Genomic DNA, 12,543 nt, shown 5'->3' with positions numbered 1-12,543 from the left:
TCTTACATCTACTTGTATACACATATAATATTATTATTGTTATTATTATTATTTTACTTGCTAAGCTACAACCCTAGTTAGAAAAGCAGAATGTTATAAGCCCAGAACTACAATAGGGAAAATAGTCTAGTGAGGAAGATAATAAGGAAATAAATAAACTGATAGAGAAGCAATGAACAATTAAAATGTGTTAAGAACAGTAACATAATTAAAATAAATCTTTCATGTATAAACTATAAAACCTTAAAAAAAAATAAATAAGAGAAAGAGAAATAAGATAGAATAGTATGCCCGAGTGTACCCTCAAGCAAGAGAACTCTACCCGAAGACAGTGGAAGACCATGGTACAGAGGCTATGGCACTACCCAACACTAGAGAACAATGGTTAGATTTTGTAGTGATCTTCTCCGAGAAGAGCTACTTACCATAGCTAAAGCGTCTCTTCTACCCTTACCAAGTGCAAAGTAGCCACTGAACATCTAATGTACAGTGCAGGATTTAACCCTTGAGCGAAGAAAAACTGTTTGGTAATTTTAGTGTTGTTAGGTCACAGGTGTATGAGGAACGAGGAGAATATGGAGAGAATAAGCCAGAGTATTCGTTAAGTGTGTAGGGAAAGACAAAATGAGCCATAACCAGAGAGTGTGATCCAATGTAGTACTGTTTGGCCAGTCAAAGGACCCAATAACGCCCAACTGTAGTATCTTAACGGGTGGCTGGTGTTGTGGCTAACCTATTACCTAATATATATATATATATATATATATATATATATATATATATATATATATATATATATATGGGTGTGTGTGTGTTTGTGCGAATTTGTGTGCATGCAGTATATATTATCATTGCTATTATTATCATCATCATCATCATCATCATTATTATAATTATTACTATTGCTGTAATTATTATTATTATTATGATCAACATTCCTAGCCAAGTAACAACTTAATTAGAAATAACAAGTCCCAGGGCGAGGAAAAACAGGAAATAAATAAACCATATCCGAGAAGTAATGAGCAAAAATGTATAATATTTTAGGATCAGTAACATCGTTAAAACAGATCGTTCACTATGAGAGAGAGAGAGAGAGAGAGAGAGAGAGAGAGAGAGAGAGAGAGAGAGACTCGCACTGATGATTCTCTCACTATTCTTCATAAATAGCCTTTTCTAAACTGGTTCCCCTGTCACTCATACTCCAAGTGTAATGTTCAATTAATACTCATCCTGCTTGCTAAGAGTTAAGTTCCTTTGACGTTCAATGGAGACACTATAACCACTTAAAATTTAAAAGGAAAGTAATTTGATACGACTACAATAATATTTGTACAACAAGGTACAGTGACCATCCGTTTGCCAAGTCCAAGCTAAAAATGCTAACAAGTTTGCGATGAAATGGAAAGCTTCCGTGTATGGATTTTGTTTTTAGTTCAACAAATTCAATCCAAAGGCAATTGATTTTGATATGCATTGATGTGTGGGTGTTACCCTTTGTAAGGAAATGAAGGAAAATGTTGCTGAAGTGGAAAGAAAAGAGCTCTAGAATAATGCAAGTAAAACTGTGCTGTGGGGGACATATTCTAAATGTATTCAGTGCATATGCACCGCAAGCGGGTTTTGAGGAGGAAATTAAAAATCTATTTTGGAAGGAAATGGATGAAGAGAGGATGATAAGAGCTGGAAGAGGTGACCTGAATGGACACATAGGAAGATATTAGTAGGATTCATGGAAGACATGGTATTATTATTACTATTGTTACTTGCTAAGCTACAACCCTAGTTAGAAAAGCGGGATGCTATAAGCCCAGGGGCTCCTACAGGGAAAATGGCTCAGTGAGGAAATGAAACAAAGGAAAATAAAATTTTCTAAGAGCAACAAGATTAATATAAATATCTCCTATATAAACTATATAAAACTTTTCCAATCAAGAGGAAGAGAAATAAGATAGAATAGTGTGCCCAAGTGTACCCTCAAGCAAGAGAACTCTAACCCAAAACAGTGAAGACCATGGTATAGAGGCTATGGCAATACCCAAAGATTAAAGAACAATGGTTTGATTTTGGAGTGTCCTTCTCCTAGAAGAGCTGCTTACCGTAGCTAGAGTCTCTTCTACCCTTACAAAGAGAAAAGTTACCACTGAACAATTATAGTGAAGTAAGAAGAATTGTTTGGTAATCTCAGTGTTGTCCGGTGTAAGAGGACAGAGGAGATTGTATAAAGAATAGGCCAGACTATTCGGTGTGTGTGTGTGTGTGTAGGCAACGGGAAAATGAACCGTAGCCAGAGAGAAGGATCCAATGTAGTACTGTCTGGCCAATTAAAAGACCCAATAACTCTCTAGTGATAGTATCTCAACGAGTGGCTAGTGCCCTGGCCAACTTACTACCTTGGTATGGGGAATTTAAAGGCAAAAGGAGAACTAATTGTAGAGTTTTCATTGTCTTTTGATATGACAATAAACAACCCGTTTTTTGGGGGGGGAAGTATTGATTATACATACAACATATACTGTAGTAACGGAGGGAGACAAGCATACATTTTCTGCTGTATAGAAGGAACCTTCTGCCGAAAGTAAAAAATTGTAAAATTATAAAAGGTGAAACTATCCGTCTTCAACATAGGTTAATTGTGTCAGACTATTTTGATAAGGAATGTGGCACAAAGGAAATTGAAGCCCAAGGCTAAAAGATCAAGAAATGAGAGAAATATTTAAGGGAGCAGTTCGGCACATCATTAGATAAGCAAACGATATGAACATCTTGTGGGTAAAATATAGCACAATGATATTTTAGCTGCTAATGCCTGCCTGCGTATCATGCAATGCATATGTTTTACCTTACTGTTAATAACTTTAATCCTTGCTTTAAATCCAGATTGACTGCCTAACATTGCAGGAGCTCCATCTGTTGTGCAACTACATAAATTTTCCCAATCTAAACCCTCACTTTCAAAGAAAGAATTAACTAGCTCAAAAATATCTGAACCGGTAGTTGAAGATTCGAGTGTGACAAAAAAGTCTTTTCCTTAAAATCATCATCTTTGATGTATCTCATGAAGACCAGCAATTGAGCATTTTCATTTACGTCAGTCATTTCATCCAACTAGAAAGCAAATATCCCTAAGGGTGCTGTTGTTTATCTCAGAAACCACCTGGTCTTTGATATCTTCGGACATGTCGGATATACGTTACTGAACAGTGTTATCTAGGTTGGCCAGGCCACCAGCCACCCATCGAGATGCTACCGCTAGACTAGAGTGTTATGGGGTCCTTTGACTGGCCAGACAGTACTACATTGGATCCTTCTCTCTGGTTACGGTTCACTTCCCCTTTACCTACACATTACCGAATAGTCTGGCATATTCTTTACAGATTCTCCTCTGTCCTCATACACCTGACAACACTGAGATTACCAAACAATTCCTCTTCACCCAAGGGGGTAACTAATGCACTGTAATTGTTCAGTGGTTACTTTCCTCTTGGTAAGGGAAGAAGAGACCCTTTAGTTATGGTAAGCAGCTCTTCTAGGAGAAGGACACTCCAAAATCAAATCATTGTTCTCTAGTGTTGGGTAGTACTATAGCCTCTGTACCATGGCCTTCCACTGTCTTGGATTAGAGTTCTCTTGCTTGAGGGTACACTCGGGCACAATGTTCTATCTAATTTATCTTTCTCTTGTTTTGTTAAAGTTTTTATAGTTTATACTCAGATTACGACACACGTGAATCTTCTACACTACACAGTATCAGGATATACGAAAACTAATGCAAAATTCTTCTTAAAGGGGCATAAGTGATTAGATATATTAAGTTAATTGCATAGAAGCAGACCACTGAAACTGAAAAGAATTACATGATTAATCATGCTAACGTTAAAAAGAACAGGTAGTTTGTGATGATTATTGTTGAAATCGACAAAGCATTCGGATATTAATATAGTATCATCAAAGAAAAAGTCCCTAAGAGACCAAACAAGCAAAAAGGTATCAGCACCATTCGCTATCACTTTACGACTATTGAGTGATGACTGGTCACACTGGTGCCGCGGTGCGACTGCGACCGTGCATTCCCGAATCCCAAGTACCAATCACAACAACTGTTTCTGTCCAGTACGCGTACAGAACCCGTCAGGTAGCCAGGCTCCTTACTCTGTACCCCTTACCCTAACGACGCAGGAGACCTTTAATCGATAGTATAGCGACACCTTCGCCTTCAGACTCATTCGCGATCACTTTTAATGCTTCATGCAAAGAAAAACATCTATACAGTATCGATTCATAGCATACATTTTTTACACACCATGAAATTCCTTTGACAAATTAAGTCACGGAAGATTGTATAGTCAACTCTGTACATAATGTCTACTACTTATATCTTATAAAAAATTAATTCATCCTTCGATATTAAGAGGTATTTGTGGCTTATTTGAATAGAAATTCATGAGTGTTAGTGATTAATTATCTTACATCTACTTGTATACACATATAATATTATTATTGTTATTATTATTATTATTTTACTTGCTAAGCTACAACCCTAGTTGGAAAAGCAGAATGTTATAATCACAGAACTACAATAGGGAAAATAGTCTAGTGAGGAAGATAATAAGGAAATAAATAAACTGCTAGAGAAGCAATGAACAATTAAAATGTGTTAAGAACAGTAACAGAATTAAAATAAATCTTTCATGTATAAACTATAAAACCTTAAAAAAAAAAATAAGAGAAAGAGAAATAAGATAGAATAGTGTGCCCAATTGTACCCCCAAGCAAGGGAACTCTACCCGAAGACAGTGGAAGACCATGGTACAGAGGCTTTGGCGCTACCCAAGACTAGAGAACAATGGTTTGATTTTTTAGTGATCTCCTAGAAGAGCTACTCACCAGAACTAAAGCGTCTCTTCTACCCTTACCAAAGAGGAAAGAAGCCAATGAACATCTACTGTACAATGCAGGATTTAACCCTTGAACGAAGAAGAATTGTTAGTTAATTTCAGCGTTGTCAGGTCACAGATGTATGAGGAACGAGGAGAATAGGGAGAGAATAGGCCAGACTATTCGGTAAGCGTGTAAGGAAAGACAAAATGAGCCATAACCAGAGAGAAGGATCCAACGTAGCAATGTCCGGCCAGTCAAAGGACCCAATAACTCCCTAGCAGTAGTATCTTAACGGGTGGCTGGTGCTCTGGCTAACCTATTACCTAATATATATATATATATATATATATATACACATATATATACATATATATATAAATATATATATATATATATATATATATATATATATATATATGTGTGTGTGTGTGTGTGTGTATGTTTGTGCGAGTTTGTGTGCATGCAGTATATATTATCATTATTATTATTATTATCATCATCATCATCATCATTATCATTATTATAATCATTATTATTATTATTGTAATTATTATTATTATTGTCATCAACATTCCTAGCCAAGTAACAACTTAATTAGAAATAACAAGTCCCAGGGCGAGGAAAAAAAGGAAATAAATAAACCATATCCGAGAAGTAATGAGCAAAAATGTATAATATTTTAGGATCAGTAACATCGTTAAAACAGATCATTCACTATGAGGGGAGAGAGAGAGAGAGAGAGAGAGAGAGAGAGAGAGAGAGAGACTTGCACTGATGATTCTCTCACTATTCTTCATAAATAGCCTTTTCTAAACTGGTTCCCCTGTCACTCATACTCCAAGTGTAATGTTCAATTAATACTCATCCTGCTTGGTATGAGTTAAGTCCCTTTGACGTTCAATGGAGACACTATAACCACTTCAAAATTAAAAGGAAAGTAATTTGATACGACTACAATAATATTTGTACAACGAGGTACAGTGACCATCCCGTTTGCCAAGTCCAAACTAAAAATTCTAACACGTTTGTGATGAAATGGAAAGGTTCTGGGTATGGATTTTGTTTTTAGTTCAACAAATTCAATCTAAAGGTAATTGATTTTGATATGCATTGATGTGTGGGTGTTACCCTTTGTAAGGAAATGAAGGAAAATGTTGCTGAAGTGGAAAGAAAAGAGCTCTAGAATAATGTAAGTAAAACTGTGCTGTGGGGGACATATTCTAAATGTATTCAGTGCATATGCACCACAAGCGCGTTTTGAGGAGGAATTCAAAAATCAATTTTGGAAGGAAATGGATGAAAAGAGGACAATGGAGCTGGAGGGAAGACTGGTTATAGGAAGTGACCTGAATGGACACATTGGAAGCTATTAGTAGGATTTATGGACATCGTATGGGGGATTTAAATGCAGAAGGAGAACTAATTGTAGATTTTGCATTGTCTTTTGATATGATAATAAACACCACCTTTTTTTTGCAAGTAATGATTATACATACAACATATGGTAGTGGAGGGAGACAGACACTTACACATTTTCTGCTGTGTAGAAGGAACCATTTGACGGAAATAAAAAATTGTAAACTCATAAAAAGTGAAACTGTCCGCCTTCAACATAGGTTAATTGTGTCAGATTATTTTGATAAAGTATGTGCCACAAAGGAAATTGAGGCCCAAGGCAAAGCGGTGGAGGCTAAAAGATCAAGAAATAAGAGAAATATGTAAGGAAGCAGTCCGACACAAACATCTTTTGGGTAGAATATAGCACAATGATATTGAGAACAGTTAAAGAATTATTGGGGAAAATCAGGTAAAGGACCACCCAGTAACAAAGAGAGCTGATGGTGGAACCCAGATACGCAATACAAAATAAAAATAAAACTGAAAGCAAAGATACTGTATGAAAGAAATGGTTCTGGGGAAAATAAATACCTTGGAAAGTTGCAACTAAAGAAGCAATATTGCTATAGCTAGAGTAAAGGCACAAGGAATGAAAGAGTTGTATCAGAATTTAGAAACATCGGAAGGTTAGACCATTATCTATAAAATAACAAAATGCAGAAATAGAGAAACTAAAGATCATACACACATCAAGAAGACCAAGGACCGGAATGAGAGAGAGAGTTGTCAAAGGAAGAGTGTATAAGAGCAAGAAAAAAAAGAATTTCAGAAGCTATTAAATGAGTAAAATCTCAGAAGAATAACAGATATGGGAAACACCCCAGTAAGAGCAGTCTGATATACCTCCAGAAGAGAAGTAAAAAGTGCACTTGATAAAATGAAAAATGGAAAGGCTGTTGTACCTGACGACATACAATACCAGTTAAGGTGTGGAAATGTCTGGGAAGAGAGGGTGTCGATATACTCTGGGATCGTTTAAAAAGATCTACAATCAATAAAAATGGCGGGCGACTGGAGAATTAGCAGCATGGTCCATATATATAAAGGGAAGGGGGATATACAGGTTTCCTCAAACTATAGAGGGATAAAATTGATATCTCATGCTATGAAGATCTATGAACTAATTATAGAGGGAATAATAAGAAAAGAAACACCAGTAAGCGAGGAAAAATATTGGATTTATGTTGGAAGAGAGTACAGTAGATGCAATTTTTCTGTTTAGGCAAACGATGGAAGATATGGAGAAAGTCAGAGGGGACTATATCTGGTTTTCACTGATTTGGAGAAGGCGTATGACTGAGTGCAAGAAGTGTAGAGATGTATGGGAGAGAAGGATGGTTCAAAAACTATGTAAAATAGTCCAGGATATGTATTCAAAGGTTGCCACACAAGTAAAGAGCACTAGGAATAACAGGGAAGTATAGTGTGAGAATTGGTTTACATCAAGGTTTTACTCTCAGTCGTTACATCTCTGATCTTGTGATGGGTGTTATTACAGCAGGTGTCAGAGAAGAAGTCCCCTGGAGTATGGTGTTTGCGGATGACCTGACTAGAGAAGGGTGGAAAGGAAACTAGAGATGAGAAGACAAGCTCTTGAAGGTCGAGGTTTAAGGATAAGTAGGGTCAAGACATAATATCTGTGGATGGGAGAAGGAAAACCGGGTGCTGTTAAAATGGGGTTGAATAACATCAAAAGGGGTAATACGTTCAAGTACTTTGGGTCCTGTATGATGGATAATGGAGGCATGAAATCAGAAATTATCATCTCGATACAGTGACCATGGATGAACTGGAGAAGATCATCGGGAATATTATGTATGAAGGTTAGTGGAAAGGTAAAAGGATGGTTTTATAAAAGTGTAGTTAGACCAGCTTTGGTGTATGGAGCTGAAACTTGGCCAATAAAGAAGACTCAAGAAAGGAAGATAGAAGTGGCGGAAATGCAGATGTTAAGATGGATGGATGTGTGGGGTCACGAGGAGAGACGGGATCAAAAATAAATATATTAGAGGGACAGTCAAAGTACGAGAAGTGTCGAAAACAATTCAGCAAAGAAGAATATAGTGGTGTGGGCATGTCATGCCGAGAGAAGAAGATCCTGTGTGCCGAAGGGTTATGGACAAGGAGGTGGATGGGGGAAGGAGGAGGGGAAGGCCAATAATCAGATGGAAAGAAAAAGCAGAATATGACATTAGGGAAAAAAAGTTTTATGGAACAGGATGTCAAGGATAGAAGAAAATTGAGAAGGCTTATACGAAACAGCGACCCCACATAGAGATGAGTAAAGGCATTGGTGTTCGGTTAGTAAACTATGGAAGTTGTCCTTTAGGAAATTTCTCTCTACAACCATCCTTACATTTGGAAAAGAAGCATTGCAGCTCAAACAGTGTCTTTGTATAAGTTATCCACTTCAAGGTTTAAAGGTCACTCATGAATGACAGAGGCAAGGGACAGGACTGACCATATATACTGTACATATGGAACTTCAGATGTTCAAACTTTGAGATTTGTTTTAAGTTTAGCAGTTTGACATAATTCTCTCTTCAGAATTTATATATAACAGATCTATTTTATCGTTTTGAATTATCTTAAGGTATTCTATATTCATCATTTATTACTTCTCAATTTGTTAACTTATTTCTTTTCCTCACTGGGCTATTTTCCCTGATGGAGCCCTTGGACTTCGAGTATCCTGCTTTTCCTACTAGGATTGTAGACTAGGTATTAATAATAATAATAATAATAATCATCATCATCATCATCATCAGCGTCAAAGTCCCCTATTCATTAAGCTAGGACCAGGGAAGGCCTGACAATGGCTGCTGACGACTCAGCATGTAGACCTAAATGTTCTCCTAAAACGTTCATCCTTATCTCATAATAATAATGCAGTTGCAGACACCACAGGAAACTATCAAGCTTCAGCATGTTTCGAACACCCGCCCAACAGATTACCAAGCAGGGACTTTTTCAATAGGCTACCACACCCTAGTTGGTACATCACTTTAACTAGTTTAGTTAAGATTCTAGCGATGTATACTTCGAAAATGAAAACCAAATCTTAGAAAAATGATAATGTAAAATGCTTAAAATTTAAACAGCTGATAGTAATTTTAGTAAGGAAGCAAATGGTTTATTAAGATCTCACACTTTAATAAAGAGATCAGGAATTTGTATTGTTGAAATTGCTTAATTTCTTTAAACGACGGAAGAATATTTTAATATATGAAATAATTTTAAGGGCAAACGTATACACTAGTTTTATTTAATACAAACCCTATCTAACTCGCAGCAAATTTCACCGTAGGTAAGAGGGAACATCCTCCAAGCTTATAATTTTGTTTTTGAAACACATATTATTATTATTATTATTATTATTATTATTATTATTATTATTATTATTACCCAAGCTACAACCCTAGTTGGAAAAGCAAGATGGGAAAAGCCCAAGGGTTCCAACAATGAAAAATAGTCCAGTGAGGAAAGGAAATAAGGAAATAAATAAACAATATGAGAAATAATGAACAATTAAAATAAAATATTTGAAAAAAAAACAGTAACAACATCAAACATACACTATATGGAAAAAACTGCATTTATGTATATATCAATAAAATCCTTCTAAAACAGTCATTATCAACTAAATTATTGTTAAAAAACGGATAATTTACCCTACTTATAAATACCACAAGTAAATACATTAAGGCGATTGAACCGCTAACATGCTATTTACTAAACCAAGACTTTATCCACTCAGCCACAGTGCCGAGCGGATATAATCCAAAAGGCGAGATTCATCCTATCATTTATTTCCAATAAGAATTGACTGCTTATAATACATTGATTAATAATCTTATGAGGCATTGGTAATCTACAGTAATCATGGGAATGTGGTCCATTATGATGAGATGAAAGAGATAGATGAATGATTTTGGTTCTCTAATATGACAATAATATAGACGATTTAGGATGACGTAGATTATAAAATTCTCCGGTTTATTATTTTCTTTACAGGAATAATAGTTTTAAAACGCTTCAGGAAACACAACAATCTCTCAAGAGAGTGGAACGGTGTTAGACAGGGATGTATGATTTTTGTAATTTTTTTCATGATAGTAAAGAAGATAATATAAAATTATTTTCAGCATTTAAACGTAACCATAAATTCAAATATACATTTCTTTATAATATATATATGAAGAAAAACAAATTCTTATTAAATGAAGTGTTTTGCTGAAGATGCAACCAAAGTATTCATTTTCCTATTACCTCTTTAAAAAAAATACATAAAACCTTAATGGAATAAAAATTGGAAAAAAATCGCCACCCCCCCAAAAAAAATGAAAAATAATAAAAACTAATATTCTCTTCTACCAGCTTTCCTACTTCATACTTTTGCATGAAGGCATCTGCAATATTCACACCGGATGATGCAAACGACCATTTGCTTGCAATTGCTTCAAAACATTTATCAGAAAATCGGTCCCATCCATTACTTCTACCGTTCAACCACGCGCAATGGCACCAAACCTGGTACTTAAAAGAGCAAACAGTGACAAAGACATTACTTCCTAGACAGCCAAGATCAGTTCTCCTTAATTATTGCCTTACATTAACATTAAGTCTTAAATTGCAAATGAAACTCGAATTTGGCGTCATCCGGGCCTGACTTGGAAGGCAAATACGATCTGATAACTGTAATTACTATATCATAAAGTTATCAAAAATTCAGCAAGTTAACATGTTTTTTCTATTCTTATGTTCACAATTTTAGAAAGATGAAGTTCCCTCTTTGCCGAGCCTAAATGGCTCTTCCGCATAGGACCCATAAAGACTTCTTTCTCCAGCACGGAGGAAATCGAATGTATCATTACCTTCTAGTTTATTTTCCGTGGTTGGGTGATGATGAATTACGATTAAAAGTGTAATACATAATTTAAAGGGGAGCATAAATATATAATAGGCGTCACTTGTGATGAGATTCTAAGTAAAGTTATGGACGATTTTTTGTCTGAGGGGAATTAAGGGGGGGGGGGGGGGGGGAAGGCGCATTTGCGTGCGTAAGCGTATGTACTTAGGTAAGAATTGTTCATTCTTTTATGTCAACATACATATGAAGTTATACACATGAATTCCTAGCACACCGTATACTGAGGAAGTACACCATATCACACCCTTCCTGTGTAGCGAGTAAACAAACAGATAAGTGTAGGGAGATATGGCATCAATATTCTGCAGGGCTACACGCTGGAACTCTGCTCAGCATGGATGTGACTGGGTGCATTTCCTCAGAGGGAGGTGTAACAATTCCTATGTCCAACTATACTATTATAAACATTGAAAAATTCCTTGTTTATTCATACGCTTTCCATTTAATGATCAATCAATAAGTTAATTTCTAAGCAATCTTGAATCTCTGAACATATATATTTTTTTCTTCTTTTGAAGTTACTTTGAGCATTCACAATATTTCTGATCTATTTGGCCTATCCATAGGTATATGGGTGTATCATCCAATCTTATCACTCCTGATGAGTTGCAATTTTCTTTGAGTCGTCAGTTCATCACTAGAGTTAAAAATTCCTCATATGAATTGTATTGTTCCTAAATTGTTTTTAAAAATCCACACTTGGGTTACAAGTTCATGACCAGTGAAGTCCGCTTTCAATGCAATTTCCTCAAGATCCTCACTTACATAGTAAGTTTTTCACCCGAGATGCAAGTTCCTCGATTGAGATGCAAGATCTTCGCTTGGTATGCAAGGTCCTCACCTGTGATGCAAGGCCCTCAATTGAGATGCAAGTGCCTTACTTGAGATGCAAGATCAACACTTGAGATACAAGGTCAACACTTGAGATGCAAGGTCAACACTTGAGATACAAGGTCTACAATTAAGATGCAAGGTCCTCACTTGAGATGCAAGTTCCTTACTTGAGATGCAAGATCAACACTTGAGATGCAAGGTCCTCACTTGAGATAAAAGTTTCTCACTTGATATGCAATTTCCTCACTTGTGAAGCAAGTTCCTCACTTGTAACGCAAGGTTCTCGCTTGAGATGCAACGCCCCGACTTGAGATGGAAGTTCCTCACTTATGATGCAAAGTCCTCGATTGAGATGCAAGGTCATCGCTTGAGATGCAAAGTCCTCACTTGTGATGCAAAGTCATCGCTTGTGATGCAAGGTCCCCGCTTATAATGCAAATTCCTCGCTTGAGATGCAAGGTCCTCACTTGACATGCAAAGTCCTCACTTTGGGATAAAAA

The 12,543-nt window shown here is 36.2% G+C and overlaps 1 protein-coding gene across 1 annotated transcript in view; it reads left to right on the top strand.

The window, feature by feature from the left end:
• The first annotated feature begins 8,059 nt into the window (after nt 1–8,059).
• Nucleotides 8,060–12,543, top strand: part of LOC137630343 (nucleosome assembly protein 1-like 3) — a 12,456-nt gene continuing 7,972 nt past the window's right edge. Inside the window, exon 1 of the mRNA XM_068361777.1 lies at nt 8,060–8,102. Within this exon, the coding sequence (XP_068217878.1) occupies nt 8,060–8,102 (43 nt within the window). The remainder of the gene's footprint in view (nt 8,103–12,543) is intronic.

This window comes from Palaemon carinicauda, chromosome 38, assembly GCF_036898095.1.
Source record: "Palaemon carinicauda isolate YSFRI2023 chromosome 38, ASM3689809v2, whole genome shotgun sequence".
Classification (NCBI taxonomy): domain Eukaryota; kingdom Metazoa; phylum Arthropoda; class Malacostraca; order Decapoda; family Palaemonidae; genus Palaemon; species Palaemon carinicauda.
The sequence above is the reverse complement of the archived record's forward strand: the minus strand, read 5'-3'. Positions and strand labels throughout refer to the sequence as shown.